The sequence below is a fragment of the Balearica regulorum genome, chromosome 2 (genome assembly GCF_011004875.1).
Source record: "Balearica regulorum gibbericeps isolate bBalReg1 chromosome 2, bBalReg1.pri, whole genome shotgun sequence".
NCBI lineage: Eukaryota > Metazoa > Chordata > Aves > Gruiformes > Gruidae > Balearica > Balearica regulorum.
In genome coordinates this window covers 139,990,709-140,013,400 of record NC_046185.1, presented here as the reverse complement: position 1 = coordinate 140,013,400, position 22,692 = coordinate 139,990,709, and the positions used below count along the sequence as shown (strand labels likewise).

General features: G+C 37.7%; 1 protein-coding gene across 1 annotated transcript in view; it reads right to left on the bottom strand.

Annotated features, from left to right (window-relative positions):
• The window catches only part of COL28A1 (collagen type XXVIII alpha 1 chain), a 67,875-nt gene that overhangs the window by 15,023 nt on the left and 30,160 nt on the right, over nt 1-22,692 (bottom strand). The window contains exons 16-24 of the mRNA XM_075746112.1: nt 22,074-22,142; nt 20,624-20,692; nt 19,507-19,578; nt 17,504-17,572; nt 16,854-16,925; nt 16,168-16,236; nt 13,317-13,385; nt 10,035-10,103; nt 7,790-7,858 (exon numbers count right to left, since the gene is read on the bottom strand). Of these exons, the coding sequence (XP_075602227.1) occupies nt 7,790-7,858; nt 10,035-10,103; nt 13,317-13,385; nt 16,168-16,236; nt 16,854-16,925; nt 17,504-17,572; nt 19,507-19,578; nt 20,624-20,692; nt 22,074-22,142 (627 nt within the window). The remainder of the gene's footprint in view (nt 1-7,789; nt 7,859-10,034; nt 10,104-13,316; nt 13,386-16,167; nt 16,237-16,853; nt 16,926-17,503; nt 17,573-19,506; nt 19,579-20,623; nt 20,693-22,073; nt 22,143-22,692) is intronic.

Sequence of the window (22,692 nt, the reverse complement as noted above, 5' to 3'; positions counted from 1 at the left end):
GTTCCACCTTTCATGCACTTAAGAAGCAGTCAAACTGCTGAGTTTAAAAACCAAACCAAACACGTTACATACAAAAACAGTTGCTTTACAGAAAGATATATAAAAAAAAGGCTCAAAATGCAGGTACCCACATTATTTAAGGTCTAGGTGAAGAATATTATTCCCCAAGCAAAGGCCCACGTGATCAAAATGACAAACAGAGTTAGGACTCTAATTTGCAAACTTATCAGCTACAGAAGAAAAAGAAAAGCTAATTCATTTGGGAACAACACCATTTTTCCATCACATTCTGCAGGGGCTTGCCAGGATGGACAGGGAGCTTACTAGTGGGACACAGCAGTGACCATGCCCTTTACTGATGCTGTGCTCGCTGAAACTAGAGACATTTAATTTCCAGAACTGTCAAACGAATGTGTTTATGAAAACGAAATGAATTTTAATAGCACTGATATAGAAGAACAAAAAGAACAGCCCTTTCTTTCTTTCCTTAAAAAGCCTTAATGCATATATGTTTAGCTTGATTTCTTTAGGAAATGAGGCTTAAGCGATACTCTGCCTGTGTTTCTGCTTGTTGTGTTAGTCCTCTTTTTTCTCCCAGTATATTTTGAACTCGTCAGCTGATTTCAGCCAAATCCATCAGAAATGTAGAGGCCTTGAGCATATTCATTTTCGACAGTTTTGGTGATAATTGGAGACTGGGTAAAGGAAAGAGATTCAATTTATGCTTTTAGTGGGAGGAAAAAACCCCAGAGAGGGCTCGTCCCCTAACCAGCAGCAGACAGAAGGCAGCAGCTGGCTGGCCAGGGGGAGCGCGGGTGATGCTGAGCCTGGTGCTGACTGACCCTCGTGCCGCAGACAAGCCCAGCGAGGGAGACGGGGGTCAGGGGACATTACTGGTAGGGGGAAGGCATGGGAAGTAAGAGACAGTGTTGTTTTCCTCAGTCCATAATTGTACAAATGAAGGAATAGGCACACATTCAGTCCCTCATCACTAGAAAACTCCCATCAGTTTGAAAATAAAAAAGAAATCTATAACCGATAAGTTATAGATGCAGAACATTCTGAATCAGGTTTAGCAAACATCCCTAAACCTATGCCTGTGCAGGCAAGGGCAAAAGAAAGAAATGTTCTGGTAAGCTATTGATCATCCAATATATAAACAACAGAGCCAAGAAGAAATTGTATGTCTTGACAAGATAAAAAATTTCATTATAAAACCTCTTCATTGTACTTGTTTTTTGCACTTCGAAAAGATGTAGAAATGGTTGTGCCTGCAGAGGGAGCATTCTAACTGTGAGAGAGGTGCAAGTATGAATCACACAAATCACAGATGACACTTGAGTTGTGGGAGGTGAAAAGAAACAACATATTCAACTGATTAAAAAGGAAACAAAAGTACAGAATCTTTTACTGACTTCCTTTACTTTCTGGGACGAATGTGTGCAGTCATTATAACAACTGCTTTTAGGTGAAACGCCCAAAGGTTCAATCTCTAGTGAGATATCACTCTAATCGGTGTTTTTTATATATGGCTATGATACTCTCATGCTAAGTCTGAACACATGTGCTATTTATGTAAATATATTAGGGACCAAACTATGCTCAAGTTTGAGGGATTTGGAGAGGTGGGAAATCTGAATCCAAAGGCTAAGGCTTAGACTGAGCTTATAATGCTTTCCTTCTTGATGTAACATTTGGCTTCTGAATTTATTTTCAATTCCTCTTTTTTCCCAAGCACTGGAGACTGGCCAGTTTGAGTCAGGACATAGGCATGGTACATGGATGCTCTTAGCTTTCAATTGGTGTGCCGAGCTGATTGGGATGAACAGATTGCCATGTTTGGTTGGGAGGAAATTTCTCCCTCAGATTTGATCAGGGAGAGAGTTTGTTTTCATCTAGTCTGGTTTGGAAAGGGGAACTAGAGAGCTACTCTCTTTAGTAGTGGTCGTCTTCAGATGGCCTGAGGCTTTTATATCACAACTTCCCTGCTAAAGCACAGAGCCAAGACATTGGCAATGCCCTTGAATTTTTTGCCTTTTTTTTTCTTTCTTTCCAAATTCTAGCTATAAACTCTTAAAGATTACAATCTGAAGTATTCAAAGGTTGTAGCACTTAAGCCTGGTACATGGTGCTGGGAAATGCCCCTCTGCAGTGGGATGAATGGTAGATATTCCTGATCTTTTAAAACACGCCCATTTTTTCAATTCCTCTTACAATTCGTTTTCTTACAGTCAGCTTGAGATTGTCATATTACTAGGAAATACTGAGAGTCTACGCAAATGTAGTTACCTTCCTATTTAGTACCATCTATTATCAAAGGAATAATTATTGGTCCTCAATGTCCCACAAACCATAATACAACGTTAAGCTATTTGTAGGAGAACTGTCCGTGAGCAGAAGTTGCGCACTGCGGCCAACTTTTCCTGCCCAAGCCTCCCTCTGAAACCTGCCCGAGGTGCCAGAGGTAAGAGGTGGATATACAGACAAGACTTTGCATTGTAAGGTGTTTTTTTTTAGGAGATCCTGGGCTGCTGTGACCTGTGAAACAGCCCATGAGCTGCTGTGATGGGAGCTGAATGGGAGGTTACCAAACAAATAAATGATTCCTTATGGTCCAGTATCCGATATACCTACAACCTGCTCTTAGACCAGCCCTGACCAAAAACAGCGTAAGGGTGACTTGAAGTCATCTGTCTCTTCCTCCCATGGGTAACACATTCTTACACAGGGTCGTTGCAGGTGAAGGATTGAGTTTTAGCCTCACATGCTTAGTTAATACCAGATGTCTCAGTGAAAAGCTCTTTTGTAGAGCTTTACAGTAATCCTCAAAATTTCTGTATTTCTTGGCTTAGAGAAAAAGACTTTTATTTTGCTTTATGACTTGCGAAGTGGAGCAGGTTTTTTTTCTAAGGTGTGACACTAAACTGTCCTCCAGGGGATTCATTTCAAGATGGATTAGCACTGTTCTTTGATGAGGTCTAATTTCGTTCCTGTATTGTGCTGGTAGACAAGCTTGTCACTATCAGCAAAACAGTGAACTTGAAAAGCACTGAAACAAGAAATAAAGAGCTGAGTCAAGCCAGTGTAAAGTATGGGATTCCAATGGCTATTCCACACCATTTGTTCAAGAAAATTCATTAAATGACCTAATGGTCAACTGAAAAACAGATCTTGGCTTCCAAATATATACACCTCATTTACTGTGAAGTATGTATATTTGATACTGAAACATGCAACAGACACTGCGGTACTCTCTTTAGTGAGAGTTAGTGGATATAACGATATTTGTAAGAAGAACATATTAAAAAAAAGACATTGCATCTCTACTTTCCACTTTTTAGTTTAAATAGACAGGGCCAAAGCTGCAAAAGTTATTTATAGTGCAACTGGATCCAGCCCAAATGTTCATGCACTAGGGACTACTCTAGGGGTTTTAATAATCCTTCTGCTATCCAGTTACTGAGAATGAAGCTTGCTTTATTTCTAGTGCCAGGCTCTTGAATGTCTGCAACCTACCTCCTAGTTGGCAACAGTGCTTTTAAATCAATTTTTTATTATATTCTGACATTATGTGCTTCTGTTTTAATGCTACAGAAAATAGGGTGCTGCCAGGATTGAATGCATCCCACATGTTCCAATTTTGTTTTCATGTGAATTTGACCTCTGATACATAAAATTCCTATCTAGCAGTGTGCACATATGTGAGCCATTTCTGAAAGTGGGGAGAACAGAGCTCCGATTCAGCTGAGTGGAACATTCCTATATAATGATACTCAAAGGAATTTCAAATTAACTAGTGTGTAAATTTATGAGTCTCTTTATCAAATACATGTTCTTTTTTATACGTAGAGATTGTTGCTGTTCTTCTTATATTCATTTTGTTATGTGGAAGGGATGAGAGGTAGCCAGTGCACTTACATTTTATTTGAAAAAACAGAAGATGGTCCATTTTATGAACTAAGTTCTGGGGGAATTCTTGCAATTCAAGTGAATTAGTTTTTTTTGCATCACCTTTGCTACCAGAAAGTTACATAGAGACTAAGGATTCAAAACTTTCTATAAGCAAACAGGAGCAAAAAATCAGGGAGGGAGAAGAGATGTGTATATACTTTGTTTATTTTATTCTAGTGTATTCTACACCATGCCTAGTGTGGATGCACAGAACTAAATCACAGGTGTGACTATCCGGATAACGCATGCTTTGGTGCAGCACACACTGCAAAAGCTACAGCTGTTCACCATTTATAGAAGCAATACACATTTTCCCCCACAGGATTAATGCACCGATCTAGGTGCATCGTAAAAAAACCCACTTACCTATTTTAAAGTAAAAATTACAAATTAAACGTTTTTAACTTTTGATTTTTTTCTTGTTTTCTGACAGAGACTGTTAGGTAAGCACCACTCTGAGTAGCCAGATTTGATGGGCAATATCACACTGCAACAAAATCAAACCTGTAGATCCACGTGAAACTTTTCATACAAAATTCGATGTGAGCATGATTAGTCCTAATTGTGTTGTGTTACTTGCAAAGACAGGTACTCTACAATACAACTTGTCCTAGAACAAGATGCCACTTCTCCATAACCCACGGGTATGGTACATTCTGAATGCACGCCACGACTGGTTATTGTAAGTAGAAGCCTCTGGTTGACAGGCAGTTTCTCACTCTACGTGTCCACCAACAAATAGTGCCCCAGGCCCAACAGCAGTGAATTTGCAGCCTGACGTTTACACTGCATGCTATGTGAGGAGACCTGCCTGCTCTGCTCCTGTGGACTCATCACCTGCTGCGGGCTGAAGTACAGTAAGAGCACTTCCAGATCAGATCATCTAGTTTAGCTTCATCTGAAGGAAACACATTTCCTGGGTTGTGGGACCACTCAGACCTCTTTTTGGTCTGGAACCCAAAGCACAGTAAATAGGACCACTGGGAGGTTCACTTCAACAGCACGTTTCTGATCCAGCCTAGAACACCCATAAAGATGACCCAAGAAAACGGAGTTTGTACGTGTGGCTGCTGGAACCGGACTGGCTGCACACATGGAGGTCTTGCTCCTTAGGTGGGATCACACCAAGCTCCCACAACCACAACTAACCTGAAAACACAGCTTCCTTTGCGCCCATGCTTTTCAACAATTTGTTTCTTAGAATCAAGCTACCTAATTCTGACAATTTTTGTGACAATGGAGATGACTTGATGGAAATGAGGAAGATGATTTTAATTTACATGACAACCCCAATCTGACCTGAAATTGTCAGAGAACACATGAGAATAATGATAACATTTTATCAGTTTGCCTTTGCCTAATCTTTTGCTGGCTTCTTTATAGATAATGAGTTGGGATAAGAGTTTCTACTACTAGATATTCCATTATACTATTTTCTGTTGTAATTAAATACTATTAAACTATAAGAGCCTCACCTCTTGGTCACAGCTATCTCACTTTTGCTCAGTCAAATTCAGGTTGAAGTAATGGGCCAATTGCCAAAATTATTATTAATTGGTAATGTTCAACTAACACAACAAGGGTCATATTCATCTTTGAAAAGATATAACCAATAAACCTCCTTTACTAGTACTATGAATAGACTCAGACCACAGGATGGAGGGATGGAAATACTTCTGATGGTATTTGTGGGTGAAGAAGAGACTGACGAGTAAGGATTCGATGCCTTTATAAAGGAATATGAACAACTCACTTCAACTGGCAATGATTTATGTCACTTAGAGCTGAAAATGAAAATTCTAAGTACTGTAATAGCTAATCTATGATTTAATTAAATATATGTTATTATATCACAAGACTTAGAGTGGTTTAAGAATAACTGTGATAAAAAGACTAGATCCCATGTACTACACTGCAAAAACTGGATATATTTGCTTTTACTTTACAGCTTTTACCTCCTCCCCTCTAATGCATTTTATGATACCATATTGTGCTTCCATCATTCACGATCTGGGTTGGAACTTTGCTAATAATTATACAGCCGAAGAATTGCTTGTCCCAGCAATTACATGATTTCATGATTATACGAACAACAGGGACTTGTGACCCACTTTTTGATCTGTCATATAAGCCAGATTTTCCTAAGTGCATTTCTGTATACCTTGTATATTTGTGATACTTTTCAAAAACACAACCACAAATATTGATTTGAAAAATTCCAGTTGCGAGAAATTTCACTGCAATTATTCTAGTGGTTTCCTTTCACTTAAAAAACTAAAAAAACCCTTCTATTTCCACTTTGGATTTAACTCAAATTTATTTATATTAAACCCTTATATTCCCACTGAAATTCTGATTTATATTTCTGGGGTTTGTTGTTTTTCAACCAGGGCATCACAGTGGGAGATCACCTTATTGATTACCCGACACGACCTTCCAATTCCTTTTCTTTGGGAAACACTACTTTGCAGAATTATGCGTTTAGGAAGCGAGGGGGGATTCCAGACATAATGATGCCTCTAGACATTCTGTAGTCATAAGTTACAATTTTATCAATATTTGCCTTCATAATTTCATACAAGAACATTAATGAAATGTTCTTCTGTAGTACCAAGAAAAATGTCTTATAAGACTGTATTATATCAAGTCTGATATCTCTATTTGGAAAAGATACAATCTCATATAAAAACATCTAATTAGTTTAGTCATATGTATTTTCTGTAAGTCTATATTGAATAACATAATTGAAATTTTTAGTTCTTTAGTAGTTCATGTCATGGGCCAGACCTCGCATTACTTTATGTGAAATGTATTGATAAGCGGCAGTTCAGAATAGGAGCACAAAGCTAGGTTCCCCAGATCCCATTGTCAGGTCATTCTAAGGTCAGGTCATTCTAAGGATGAATGTCCTTCAGTTTTCCCTTTATTGTGGATGTATTTTTAAGAGGTTATTGTTGTTTATTTTAAATGGGAATTCTCATGTTCTGGGAACTGAAGTTGAAAGTTCCTTCTCTTTGGGGAAAAAAACTTGTTTGGGCAATATTTATTTTCCTTTCTCCTGCAACAGGCTGCCTGTTTCCTATTCCACATATGTAATAGAGGAAATCATTAATAAAACCACTCTGTGGGATATTTTAAAGCAATTTTTTGTATGATTTTAGTCTTGGGTCTCTTTTTCCAACTTTTTATAACATAGTAGTTACAACGCGATTCTTTAGGTGAATTACATACTGCTTAGAACTTTAGAACACTTCAGCTATTCTGCGTTTTAAGAAAAAAACCTGGAAGTGTTTCACTGTTGTATTTCTAATCCTTTTATCAATTTTGTTCTGGTTTGGTTTTTTTGCTGATGAGTTTTGCCTCTAAACCAATATTAATTTTAGATGAAGGTTTATTGTCTTCTCTTAAGAATCCATTTCTAGGATATTTAAAAATAGCTCACTGGTTCCATGTAACCAACATTTCCCCTGACTCCTTTGGGGCCTCGTCCCTTGCACTTCTGCAGGAGAAAGAAAGTGCATAATTATTAGGCAATACTCTGCCTGTGTTGAATTCTGACTTCCACATGGAAACTTCAGCATCTAGAAACATCCCGAGTCTTTGGATGTATGGAAAGCCTGCAGATTTGCATCAAATCCAGGGATAAAGCAAGAACTGGTTTGTATCTATCATGGCAGAAAAGTCTATTGTAAGCTCTTCTTCTAACTGAAATGGAAAGTGGGAGATGAGATCACAGCATTTTGTCATATATATGCCATTCTAATCTAACGCAGTTTTTGGAAGATGTTTGTCTGCCTTGTCTAATAGTCAGATGCATGTACTACCAGCGTGCAAGTACCTTTGGTCCAGCATCTCCCACGCCTTTTGGGCCTACTGGTCCTGGGGGGCCTGCTGGTCCTGGAGGTCCCTGGTACAGCAGAGGAATAAAGCACGTCAGTAGTTGTCCTAAAGGAAGCGTACTTACGTTATTCAACAAAGAAGAGAATTTCAGCAATAGTTACTAATCTCTTCGGTTTTGCCGTATTTTATCAAATTCTTCACATTTCCAATCTGTACTGAACAACAGTGATCCTCAGTCCCAGGTGGAAACCTATAAGACTACCAGAGTGGTGGAAAAAAAAGGTCCAGCTCTTGACTTAAGAACATCAGAGTTGTTCTCAGCTCAGAGAAACCAGTGAGAAAGCAGACACTGCTCCATGATTCAGACACTGCAGACACCACATATCTAGTATACCAGAGCTAATTCATCTAAATGGGGTGGTTGGGTAAACCTAACATACTTTGGCGTATTTGTGTTCGATAGTCTTTTCTCCTGAACTCCCCACTCAATCCGTCACAGCCCCTTCAGCTGCCCTTCATCCAGTTGGAGGCATCCCCAGCCTCCCTTTCAGCATTCACAGGGCAGATATCTTTGCCCCATCATGCTACAGAGACTTAGCTACATAAATGTTGTCCACGTCTGCCAGTGGTTTATGAAGTTGGTCTTTCCAGATCATGAGGCACGGAAAGAAGGCCTGAGAAGGGGAAAGATGCATGCTACAGCACAACAGAACCTTCACACATTTCAAGGACGTTTACTCATGCAGCAGACAGAAACACAACCAGCTTTGAAGCCTGAGACTGAGTTGCAGAGAAGCATGACTCTTATGGCAGTTGCAGATGGGAATCCTAAAATAGACATGATTTCAGGAATACTACTGCAGAGCAAAGCTCTTTTTTTAATTGTCTAGTCACTAATAGAAATGCAGGAAGCACCTACACTCAAGTCATCCTGTGACTGGGAGACTGGGTGACAACCAGCAATTGTATAGTTCTATTAATTAGTGGTTACTAAACCAGGCTTCTCTTGAATTCTTTGATTAATTAGAAAAGTTTTCAGCTTCTCACTGACCTCTTTGATTCTGTATCTACCAACACTTCTTCTTCATATAGTGTAAACAGATATCTTAACTTGTAAAGGTTAAAACTTCAGTTCCTACGAGGCATTTTAAGGCCTACTAAAAGTTCGTCAGTCATCTACTTGCATCACTGCCTTCTTCATGATTGCCTTTGCATTTGCTTTTTATTTTTATTTAGGATAATGGTAGAGTTTTTTCATTTGTTTGCATGCCCTCTGTTTAATGGCTCTGGGTCCATTACTGGCACTCCTTGACCCTTCAAGGAGTCTTGAGCTGGTCTAGTGGCCCTACATGCTGTGAAATCTGTCAGGCACACAGCATTACACCAGGAATTCTGAGTAAATGCCCTCTGAACTAATTCTGATCCCAAAGGACCTTCCCAGGATCAGTCTGAATGATAGGAAATTGGAGCTGAACCATGGCTTATTTGGAAGCGCTCAGGTCCCACCTCAGTGCATTTGAGAGTGCCTTTGTTGTTCTAGTTTGAAATAAAGCTGGATTACAGACATGAAGAAAATAGTGCTAATGGAAGTTTGATATGTGGTGGTTGAAGGATGGCAGCAGTATTTTCACTTTCTAGCGAAAGGTTGGTCAAAAATGTCTGTGTGGCCTTGGATGACTGAAATTTAGGATGATACGCTCTTGTTATGGAATGTGCCAGCTGGAATACTCAGGCATTAAACCCCTCTGGAGCTGACCATCAGAAACGCAAAGCAGAGGGGAGGGGAATCTTCAAAACAGAGGATTTAACCCCCCGGTACGAAAAGCAGCTGAAAAACCTAGAAATTGAAGGCTGTGAGATTTGGCCAAGCAGATATTATTAGAGATCTTGAACAAAGAACAGTAAAGAAAAGGGAAGGAGAGAAGGAGGGAAAGAAAAGAATTCAAAGCAGTGATTATATTAAACATGTATGAGCAGCCATGAAAATTTTTATGGAATTAAATGGTATCCCTTCCATGATGCTGAAATGAGAACAGTTTATATCTGGTTCCAACTGCCTGTAGGAACTGGCACTGTATCGAGGACAGGAAAGGACTTCAAAATATATATGAAATATTTAAATTAGCTAAAGGATGAAAAAGAAGATTACACTTAGTTAAGTAACTAAATATTGAGTTATCACACAGTAATTTATTTTTTTTGGGGGGGTAGAACACAAAGTACAGAATTAAAATTGTACTTACAGCTTCACCTTTGTGACCATCGCCTTTTAGTCCACGGGGTCCAGGTAGTCCAGGTAGTCCCCGGTCACCCTAAATACAAAAGAGTAAAAGTCAGGCACCGTGCTGGTAACTGGATGATCACAATGTAACAACTATTAACAAATATGTAAGGAAACTATTTAATATTCTTTTGGAAATATAGAATAGCAGTTACCAGCTCTTGCAATTTGTTCACAAAGCTCAGAATTTTTTGTGCTTTTTTATTGTCATTTCAGTTGATCAAACTAAGATTTCAGAAGAATAGGAGTTCTCATTAGGAAATTATTAATTTCTAGATTTGTAGTTGCAGAGAGAAATCTTTAGAACATTGACTTTATCTTCAGCCAACACAAAGTTAAATTTATTTTTAAAAAGTTAAACTTTTATGACTTTGGGGGTAAGTCCTGACATTTGAGCAATGAATTTAACAATAGTGAAACATAATATGCCAGCTTTAAGTTATCATATGTTGCACATTTTGCATTGCCAGGTAATCACATTGGTTCTCTCATACAGTAAAGCAAAACTGCATTCTACAAGGGAAGGAAGTAAAAGAAATACAACCGGTTATAAGAAATATATAATCTCTCTTAGTCTCTCCTAGTTTAGCCTAGAATGCTCTGTATCAGGAGACAATCACTCCTTCTGTTGACTCTTCCACTGACTCCCACTAAAGATTTGTGCATTTGCAAAACCTCAATGCTTCCTTTCACGACCAGAAGAGAACCAATCTTTTCCTCTTCCCTCATTCGTGTGATTGTTTTCTTGACATTTAATGAGAAAATTAACTCAGCTTGCAATAAACTGTTCTTCACAGAACCAAGAAAGAAAACATATTACTTTTAGGTATCCCTCAAGATACGCTGGCAGTCTGTGCTGTAGATGTTCACATGACAGCACCACCAACTGGAAATCCTTATTGATACTTGTAGGTCACACATTCAGCTCGCTCCTAATAAACACATACTGTATATATACTATACAGTATGTATATGGCCATACAGGGAGAACCAAGAGATGTAAATGGACTCTCCTGTAGAGTGTTGGAGGGTCAAGTTATTAATATACATACAGATAACATATCATCAAGTCCAACCATTAATCCAACACTGCCAAGTCCAACTCTAAACTATGTCCCTGAGCGCCACATCTACACGTCTTTTAAATACCTCCAGGGATGGTGACTCAACCACTTCCCAGGGCAGCCTGTTCCAGAACTTAACAGCCCTTTCGGTGAAGAAATTTTTCCTAACAGCCAATCTAAACTTCCCTTGGCGCAACTTGAGGCCATTTCCTCTTGTTCTATTGCTTGTTACTTAGGAGAAGAGACCAGCGCCCACCTGGCTACAACCTCCTTTCAAGTAGTTGTGGAGAGCGATAAGGTTTCCCCTCAGCCTCCTTTTCTCCAGGCTAAACAACCCCAGTTTCCTTCTGCCAGTCCTCATAAGACTTGATCTCAAGACCCTTCACCAGCTTCGTTGCTTGAAAACCAATGTAAAGCCAATTTTACCTCTTCCTCATTCTTAATATCCATAGTTCTTAAATTGTGGATAAAATGAGAAATGTTTTAGAAATGTTTAACAAGTTGGTTTTTTTTTAACAAGAAAGGAAACCATGGATCATGAGTTCATCTCTATTTTTACTAATTCCACTACAGTAAAGACCAGCCAAACAGATGTTTTCATTTCATCTTAGCAGAGCATTGTAAATACCAAATACACGTTAACACTTTTCTGTAAGAATTCGGATTTTGTCAAGTATCTGGTTTTGCCATTAGTAACACAGCTATCAATCTACTTAAGTCAAATCTATGGCCAAATCTGCTATAAGAAACAGTTCTCTGGTCCAGATTATTTAATTTTTTTAATAGCTGCATCAAAAATACACAAGAGATGGCCTAGGAGCAATTCTGTAATTACTGCTTCCCACAGTTTTGTGGGGTCTGGAAAAGACAGTCACAGTGACTCACTCTAAGTCAGTGCACTGATGACAAGACAAGTGCCATTGATGTCACAGATGGCATACTGAATGAATTCATCTACTTTGCCAACCCTTCCAAGGCAAGTTTTAAAGTCATTTTCTGAAACAGTAATATAGAGATAGTTGCTTCTACAGTCTTTCAAAGGAAAAAAAAAAAGATAAACAGAATATAAACACAAATCTTGTGTCCATGGTCATTAAGAAAAAAACCAACTGCCATAATCAAAACCTAAATGATTCAGTGTACGACAGGACAATTAAGTCATGTTCATCACTTCTTTTTATAAGAAAACCAGAGTGAAGTAGCATTCTAGATTATAGACAAAGTCAATAAATCTAGAGGTTTTGAAAATTCAAAAATACAAGCTACTGAATGCATGTGGATCAATGTGCTATCCAGCATCCTCTGGCAGGTGTACTGGTAGAAGTCTGTCAAGCCAGAAGTAAAGGTTTATTGGTATTCCTAAGATGTTATCACACAAAAGCTATTGCATTAAGTTGCTTTATTGTGAAGTAGATTGTGTTAGGTACACACAAACTAATTGGTCTCTGAATTTGGGTCTATCAACTATATCCCTAAGAAGTGAAACAATGGAATTGAGTGGAACATTTTATGTGCAGACATGGTAAATGTGGGAGGGAAAAAAAAAAAAAAAAAGAAAAAAAGACCGCAATCTCTGTGTTACCACCGAACCCTCAGTTTTGTCTGCAGTCTTCCACTTGTGTGTTGATCTTGCCAGTTAACCACTAAAGGCTCGAACAGTGAGCCAGCAATCCTACTACAGATTACTGTACTTCAATCTTGGTGCTGAGGTTAAAACTATGAAGGATATAACCTAGTAAATCCTATTCTATAACCTATATGCAAATAAGTACTTCCAAAATATCTATTTTTAAAATTCTTTGAGTCTTACTTAGGTTTTTGAATGTGTAGGTTGGTAATATTGAAACACCACTGTTAAAATACCTAATACCTCTCAGTTTATGCTCAGTAAAGAGCGTATTGCCCATACAGGGGTATAAAAGACCACATGAGATAATGAAAGATGGAGATGAATTTGAAGATCTACACTGGACTAGTTAATGAATCTATTTTGTGTTTCTTCTTTGAAAAGACAGTAAGTTTATTTTTTAAAATAGATTTAAACTGGAATGATGTAAAAGTTGAAGAATTGGTCAGTTACTTTCCTGAAAAAGTTGTTCAAGTGGCTTTTAAATTTTCACAAGAGTTTTGCATATATCTCATGTTTCTTTATTTCCCACATTTTGTCTAAAAACTCTTACCGTTGGTCCCATTATTGAATTTCCAGGAAGTCCATCATCTCCCGGTGGCCCCTTGGGTCCTGGATCCCCCTATCCAAAAAGAAAAAATCCAAAACCATATTCATTATTTTTAGTTCTAATTTCCAAAGTTTTACAGAAAAGAACAAGTATTCAATTCTTTCTGACAGCAACAATTATTAAGCTAGGTAATTTCAGTATTTCTATAGGAAGCTTTTACTACCTTGCTTCTGACCTCTTTCATACTTTTGCTTCTCAGCAACTGTGTCATAGAGTTTGTTCTACCTTGACAAGTAACTTGACAGCTGTAGTTTTCAACTGAAGGTTGAATATCATGGTTCAGTGTGAGTGGCCAGATTCACCTGTGGCCTGCTTTTGCCCACACAAGCAAGGCTGCATAACCCTGTTTCTGCCAGAACACACAGAAAACAGCAAAGAAATTCAAAGGCAAGTGCTGACACACAGTATGTTTAGAAAGTATGCAATGGCACACCGCTTCAAAACTGCAAGCTCCACAGTATGAAGATGCAGGAAGAAATTTGAGTTTTTCCTCAAATATTACCCAGTACAACTGTTTGGTAATCTTAGCTCTGTCAGTGACTTTCCTGGAAAGCAATCAGGCTTAGAATTCAAGTTCGTCATGTTATCCCTTCACAGAGCAAAATTTGGCTCCTTCTAGTGCTTAATTTATGGCAACAGATGTTTTACTTTACGTTAAGGTTCTCAAAAAAAATTTTCAATTTTCAATTAAACTTTCACAATTTTTAACATTAGTGAGAAGGACAGGCAATATTTCAAGAAACATTCACTGGGGAATGGAGATCAAATGTTCTATCAAAACCACCGAGCAGCTGTAACCATGAGAAAGGAATATGAGAAAAAAAAAAGCTATCTAATGTGACTGTCTCTCTATTGGTAACAGCAAAATCGTTGTCAAGGGAAATAAAACTCTAGTCCCCAAACGTGGGTGTAGCTTAAAATAAATAAATTTCCAGTGGACACAACCATGGCTGTCCAGGAGTTAAGACCTCTAGCAATCACCCACTACTACATCAAATACTTAAGAGATGTACTAAAAAGACCTCAGACCATGATAACTCCCAGCTTTGAAAAACATGCAGATTCCCTGCATTAGAAATTCATAATGTCTGGTTTCACTACTGCAGATAACAGGATGTTCCAAGAACACAATTACTAGTAATCATCATACTTTCCACAGTGGAGAGAGAAAACAGACCTGTGTAGCCTGTTACATTATTGAGTAATTATCAGAAACATAGCAGGTATTTGTTTAAACAAAGAAATTATTAGGGAGCTAAAGAGACAAAGTTTTGTATATTTTCTAAAAATCAACTTGCATATAGACATACTTGTCTATAAAAAAAATACTTGTTTTCTTGCATCAGCCACTGCACATAAAAGTCCTGATCCTAAATTTAGTGAAGAGTCTGGAAAAACTTCTACAGACTCCAGTTGATTTTGGATTGTTTCTGGTCTGCTATGAAAGTGTAATTAATTGTAATAAAAAGAATAAAATCAGAGTCAAAAAGGCAATAAAGTCTACAACGTTCTTATTTTTCAGCATGAATTTGATCAGTAAAAAATCTTGACTCATTTCCTGGTCATTCAAAATGTCACGGTAACCAGGAAAATGTGAAGAAGGGAGACCGGTGTAGTGAAACCTGTCTTCATGCAAGTTGTGCCTTATAGCATGCCACTTGTATTTTCCTGACATACAGTTTGGCACATTATTATGGTTTTAAACCAACAGAAGAGATATGAGTGCCCCACAATCCTCTCCTTTCTTTCTCCTCTGTGGTTGCATTTTTACTCCAGCATACCCTGAGCTTCTTGCATTCCCTTCCTCCTTCCTCCTCCATGCACAAACAAGTCTAAACCACATCCTAGCCCTCTGTGATATTCTATTGCCAGGCTGAGGAGTACATTGTACATATAATACCTACAGGTGCTTGTGGGGGAGGGGGCACGTATATTTTTGAGGATGAAGAAAAACGGGGATGAAATTACTTCAGAGCGATAGGATGTACAGTAGTGATTTCTCTACCCTAAAAATTATCATCAAAGCTGAAAAGCATCAATTAAAGTTGAAGTTAACCGACATATTATAAAACCAGCAACTATTTTATTCTTAAAATAAAAATGATGTGGTAGTGAATTTTTGAATGTTTTTAAAACCTTCAAAGTTAGCTTTACTGTTGCTGAATCTGCCTATTTTACACAGCAGGACAAGTCCCACTCATTTCAGATACATTTTCCCCATAAGAGAAAATGAGTTGGATGTAGCTCTAGCTATCTCACCTATGACATTTCATTTAAAGTAGTATCTACAGGCCAGCTGTTCACTTGGAAGTGACATACAAAAAAATCTCCAAAATCATCTCCAAAAAATCATCTAGTTCAGCATATAACTCCCTAGAACTACACACAGACACACTCCTGCAGGGATTTACTGGCACATTCAGGAAACCTTTAGTCTAAGAAACATAATGCATAGTAAATTAGGGGGGGGGGGGGGAAGACTTCAAAGTTGTTAATTTCACAGGAGGAGCCAAAACACAACAGAAACATAATAAGGAATTTTTATTACTTTTTTAAAATGAATGCCTTCAGGAGGCAATAACAAGTACTAAGTTCAGCATCCCGTTAAAGGGCCCCCAAACACTCTCTGTTAATTTTTAGTACTTTTCAGTCCTTATTTATAAAATTCAGTCATCTTTGTTACTACAACAAGGAATTTTAACTTCTTTAATTTATATTCTTTTAGTTTTGACAGAAACATGCACTAGAATTTTTCCAATCTCTGATCTCCTGCAAAGACGCGTCAGATAATCACCTTTGGTCCAGCAGGTCCCTGAATAGATGATCCAGCAACACCCGGTGGTCCTCTCTCTCCCGGTTCACCCTGTTACAAAATGGTATCATCTAGATTTAAACACACAGTTTCATTTTCTGCACAAGTAGCAAAAAGTTTTTTCAACACTTTATATTATAAAAATATCTATAATATAGATCTATCTACAAAATAGACAATATGTGGGGAAAAAAACATAAATCAACTTATTGTTCTTGTGAAAGCTGGTCCAAGTTTCATATTTTAAATAACTACTGGTTGAAACATGTATTTGATATTCAACTTTAATGGAACAACAAGAACACTTGTATTATTTCAATTTCCTTTTCATTCAGAGTGACACTTACTCACAAAATATTATAATAGAAAGTTAATGTTTCAAAGTAAAAATTTGCTAAATGGTCATGGTTAGAATCACTTGGACAACTTTAATTTAGCTTCTCAGTGCTCACGCATAACTATAAGGTCTGTAATTACACGTGTACCTATTCTTTTTCTCCTTGGGACTTTTGTGTCATTCAGGACAGAGGATGGCAATATTTCTGCTTTTCCTTTGTTCTGTTAAATCTCCAAACATCAGATGCTTGAGAAATCTGTACTTTACATAAATTCCATAGATTCTTTTATAAAATACAAAGCAAAGGGTTACCCTGGAGGAACAAGCTTACTTTTGGTCCAGCTGGGCCTTGTACTCCTCTATAGCCGATCAGTCCTTGGGATCCTTTTTCTCCAGGGTCACCCTAACAAAAACAAACCTCTTTTTTCAATCACAGCAAAGATTCATTCACAACTGGGAGATACACAAATAACCAAAAGCATGACGATAGTGGTGCCCATAATTAGAAAGGTATTTAGATGCTCCACTCCAACTGAAATCCCCCTCAGCTCTGGAATCTGCCCCAAATGTCTTAAATTTGACCAGATGGGAGATGTCTGTCTACTAGTATATCTTTCTAGGCTTTTACTTTCACATTTAGATACCTAACTAGTCACCTCATTTCTCTGAGCTCCTCCTCTCTCCTTATCAGCATTCTAAGATAATTTGCCTCCTCCTAACTTTAATGAAAACCCTGTACTGAATTTTTAGGAAATCCCTACTGCCCAATTAACCTTAGGGTCTATGTTTATAGTCTGATTTTGCTGCATTGTTCAGGCTAAGGAACATATTGCTTTCTCTTAAATCTTTTACAATCATCAGTTAAAATATAGTTCCTACTTAAGATATAATGAATGAAAAAATAGGTGAGAATCTGAACTCTTATAAAATAGGTCCTTCTGAAGTTTGTAGTATTTCTGCAGTGTGCATGTCAAGCCATACCTTTTGACCTACATCTCCTTTGCCAGGGGGTCCTTCTGAGCCTCTTGGACCTTGATCTCCCTTCTCCCCCTAACAGAGATTAGATGGTTAATTAATTTTCGTGTAGCTAATTTTATTGAATCAATAGACATATGAGAAACAATACTTGCATAAACACTTTCCCCCAAAATGTCACTAGTATCTGGTTAATTTTTTTTCCTGCAAAAAATATTCTGTGTTCTTACACCCCTTCCACCCTCCTGCATTCATAATTCTTATTTTCATAGACATTTGTAATAGTGCCATTTTCAAGTGCATCAATCTTTTGTAGGAAGAATTGGATGCATATACTCATATGAGGAAGAGATATGCTTGCAAAGTCATTAGAAAAGGTCTTGGTTGACCAATTCTAAGAAAAACAACTTTTAAGAAGTAGTAATTTTAGGCAACTCTGTAGCCAAAGGCCAATCCAGGCTGCAAGTATTTGCCAGAAACATTAATTCAAATAATTCACAAATAATCCACATAAAACATTCTATTAAGGAACATTATCTACAAAATACTTATGCATAATGTAAGTCAGATTAGTATATCAGAATGCCTATAGGTAATTCAGAAAATGAAAAGTAGATTAAAATGAAGTTAAAAAATCCATTTCTGATTTGAGCTGTTGACGGAAGTGGCATTACAGAGCCTGCTGTTGATAGGCATCAGTCTGGATCCCACTTCTGTGAGACAGCTTCACACCTGCAAATAACTGCTGTAACATCACTGTGTTACTCACTGCAGACATCAAGCTGTTCTTTGTACTGTCCTGAATACCCAAGGTAGCTGCTCAGTACTAATATTTTCACTTACAATGAATTACGACAGTGAAGGTGACAGCACCACGTCGATCACCAGAATAAAGGCAGTGTGTAAGACAAAAAAACCCCAGCATTCCCAAATACAAAAGCCACCTGTAACTTTAATGCAACATTTACTCTTAATTCTGATGTTTCACTTCTGATACACTGGTATCTTCATTTTTGAGCACTTATATAGTGGGCAATTTCAAATTTTTTAAAAATAATTAAGTTGCAACAGAAATGCTGTATATTTTTCCACAGTGGAAGGCTTTCTGCCTCAGGCTGTAGCTTGTCAAACTGGTATTTGCACTAGTCTTGTAGATGAAAAAAAAGTGAAGCTGCATTCTTAATAGATGTTTATTACAGCTATTCAGATATTTTCTGATCAAAGACCTAGAGTCAAAAAATGCTGATTTGCTTACTCTGAATCATTTTTGTGTCATCAATTCTACGTTGGCCAGCTGTTACCCTCATTTAAGAGCTGCACAGCATAAGAGTTTGGAGGCACCTGGATTCTCAGCAGCAATTCAGTAATCAGCCAAAGAGCTGAGTTTTGCTCACTCAGCAGGTCATTCTATTTGGAAAGAGTAAAATTAAAAGCCTCCATTTAACTTACTTACTCTAAATTGACTATTTTGGGCACTCTGTTTTGCAACCCCTCTAAATTCCTTTCCACCATTTTAAATTTATGCTTCTTTTTCCCAATGTGGCAGAGTTTCTCCTAAAATCTCAGAATTTCACTTGGACACAAGTAGCCCCGTTTTCAGCTGTTTGTGAGGGGTTCTGTATCAGGCTGACAGGTTTCAGCCACAGCTCACCACCCTGCTAGATGCCCTAAGTCACATCAATCTAAGCGTGACTTCTTGGTGTCAGGAAAAATCTGACCAGGCTGTAAGGAACAGCTAAAGACACAAACTAGCTGTTCTCCAAGAAGATCGTGAAATTTAACAGTAGTCAATAGCCAACAAAAAGGCAGCACAGCTGAAATCAGTTGCAGATGGTAGCCACTGTTAGTAAAGTTTGTTGGAAACATCTCAACTAGCCTAGTCCCTTTTCCCTGGCAAAAGTACTGGCACATGCCCTCCTCCAGGACAAACTCCCTGCCATTGCATACCTAAAATAACGGTTTATTCTTTCGTCTACATGATTTACGTGGCGTAAAATAGATTTCCTTACCTTTGTCCCTGACTTCCCAGGATCTCCCTGCACCCCCTTCTCTCCTGGGAGTCCTGATAGACCTATATCTCCCTTAGAGAAGAATAAATAATTATATCTGCGTACTTCAATATACTCTTTATTCTGTAAAATGAATCTAACAGTGTGTTAAAATATTCATTAATGATATACAATATTTTTGCTCAAATAAAGGTTGTTATTCCCAGCAAGTTAAATATTCTGTAGAGCCAGTAATTCTACTCATACAATCTAAAATAAGTATTTTAAATTTCTTTCCAAGCTCCCCACCTACTTCTTAAATCTTGGTTTTGTATTAAATAAGTTTACATTTATTCAGTGAGTAGAAACATGATTGAATGCTGTTTGTTATTCTGTGCAAAAGAACAATATGATACGAATGTAATTTACTTGCAAAGTCAAACACCTGGGACTTAACGAATGGTCAGTCAAAAATGCCTAAATGGAGCTAGTTGTTGACTGGAGTTGTTAATACCTCGCTGGTTGTACAAACTGGTCTAGGCATTACTTTTAAGACTTGCCACAAGAGTTGAAACTATCCCTAGGAACTAGTCCTGCCAAGAGCTCCTTACGTGATCCTGGGAAAAATCACCAAAACTAAGACGTGTATGTCATCTTACCCAAGATTTTGGAAGCCCTACTGAAATCGCTGAGGATATGATATACAGTCTTCAAAACGGCAGCTGAAGTCAAAGCTTTAAGCGTTTAACAACTCTTCTAACATGTAGGCAGTATGGCCACTGCTGTACACAGACTGGTTTTTCTGTTTCCAAATGATTGCAGAGGAACAGAGGTAGCAACATTTCTAACAGGCCTTCAAAATAGCTCACTAGCTTAGAAAAGATGGGGGAAAACTGTTCCAGTTATGCTGCAGTAACGATTTTAGGAAAGAGGGTGGGAGCTCTAGTTAAACTCATAAAGTGTAACTCATTTTGAGTTTAAAAGCTAAAATTGTGAAGTTAAGTGAGTGTCACTGAAATTCCTTCTTATATTGATCATAATCAATTTATACCAACAAATCTTATACTTAGTTTATCAGCAACTAGTGAAAGAATTAGAAGACCCTGTAAGAATCAGTTAAAAATAAAAATAGGCTCACTTTAAGTCCTCGTACACCAATTCCAGGAAGTCCAGGTTCTCCTTTTTGTCCAGGTTCACCTGGTTGACCCTAGTAACAAAAAGTCTTTTGTTTAACAGAGGAACACAATTTAGCTTCATTCATTACTTGCACTATTTTACTAACTGCTTTACACATAGAAGTGGACTTGATGATCCTTATGGGTCCCTTCCAACTTGAGATATTCTATGATTAAAAGTGGTCAAGTTTTCAGCCAAGCAGTTTTCAACTGGAAAATTCTGTTCTTTAAAAATCCCAAGAATTGTCGGACTGCATCTGTTTTATTTAACATTGCAGTGGGCAGAAAGTCTAAGTGAATCATTCCAACCTTCTCCTTTTTTGTTTTAATACATTTTATTTTTTACTTTATACCACTATATCAAAACCTCTTTGGTCACCAACTGAAAATTGAGTCCAAATAAAGAAAAATCAGAACTTCTGATTAAGAGAAAGTTTCACCCTCACAATTCTTACCTCCAGTAGTTCTAAAACAGTTAAAGAAATAGGAATTCCATTTTTTTTCAATTTTGCTTTTTAAAATACTTTTTTCACACTAGGGAATTTGTCCTCATGCATAACATGTTTCACAGCTACCTATTCTTCCCCACATTAGTGTTAAACATTGCTGCTCTAACTGCTACTTACATGTCAAAGTAATGCCCAGAAGAAAATGACTGTATTTCTCCCTGCTTCTGCTATAGTGACTAACGTCTTCCTTTTGTAAAAAAAAAAAAAAACAACCACATTTCTGCTTTACAGTTCATCAGTTCATTCCACTTGCTCTCCTTAGTATCTCAGCAGTTCCCTTTTTCTCCTCTTAGGTGCTCACCTGACACTTTATCACTAGAGGCTTGGGCTTTGACAGCAGTAATTAATTTACTCCATTTTCCTGTCCCCTTCCTACTTTCCCTCCTTCTGTGGTGTAGTGTCAGCTAGTAAGTACACTTAAGCCATTTCTTCTCTCCTAATGTTTCTTTCTAGCTTTGGTTTTGGTTCTTTCTCATGATGACCATAGAAGGCTGAAGAACAGGCTGAAGGCATGGTGGGACTAGCCTTAAGTCTCAAAACCATCAGTGGTTTACAACTAAGTAAAATGCTTTACTTGAACACAGTGTGTACGTGGCACCAAACTCACTTGATATAAACATGTCTGAAAGATACTTTGTTTAGATATTTGTGTTCATTTAGAACCTAAGATCCACATTCGCAAAGGTTAAGGGCTGATGCTAAGCAGAAGCTGCATGCTCTATTTGGGGAACACCTTGATAACTTGGGTGGTTTCCCTCAAAGATTCAAAAGTGAATTGTTATCTCCAATGAAGAGTTACATTTCCATCTCATCAAACACACTCTTGAAAGTGTTTCTTGAAAGCAAGAAACAAAGCTTGTTTCTTGCTCGTGCTATTTTTAAAAAATAACGTGAGAATCATTACCTTTGGACCTGGCAGACCAAAACCTTTAGATCCTTTTGGCCCAGGGTTTCCTTGTGGACCCTGTAAACCCTACAAAGCAAAATAAATTAGTTAGTGCATTACACTCTTCAACATCTGAAATTCACCATGTGTCCATCTTCCAGTTTATAATGATTTTATCTTATTTTTAAAAGAAAACATTTTACTTGCCTGTCCTCAGACTTAGTTCTGAGATCTTAATTTTATTTTTCCTTTGTCACTATCCTGTGGATTTCATTGACATATCCAAGTGTAATGACAATGACTGTTTAGGGAGAAAATAAATGGGAAGTGTCTCAATACCTGCATCTAAGCCTTGAGTCATTGGGATAGTATGGTAGAAGCACAAACTCTTATCTTCTTTCCAAAAAAGACCAAAAGATCTTTTGGGATGTTTCATTTTTTCTGTATCCAACTGCTAAAGGCTGCATTCAAGCTTCAAAGGGCTTGAAATACAGAATTAGTGGATTCTTATCACGTGAAACTTTTATCTATAATATGTCATCATCCAAGCAACACATCTGATTTATCTCCTATGCAAATTATTATGCAGATTAGACCAAATTTCTGTTTGCTTGATTCTAAGACCATTGAAATCAGT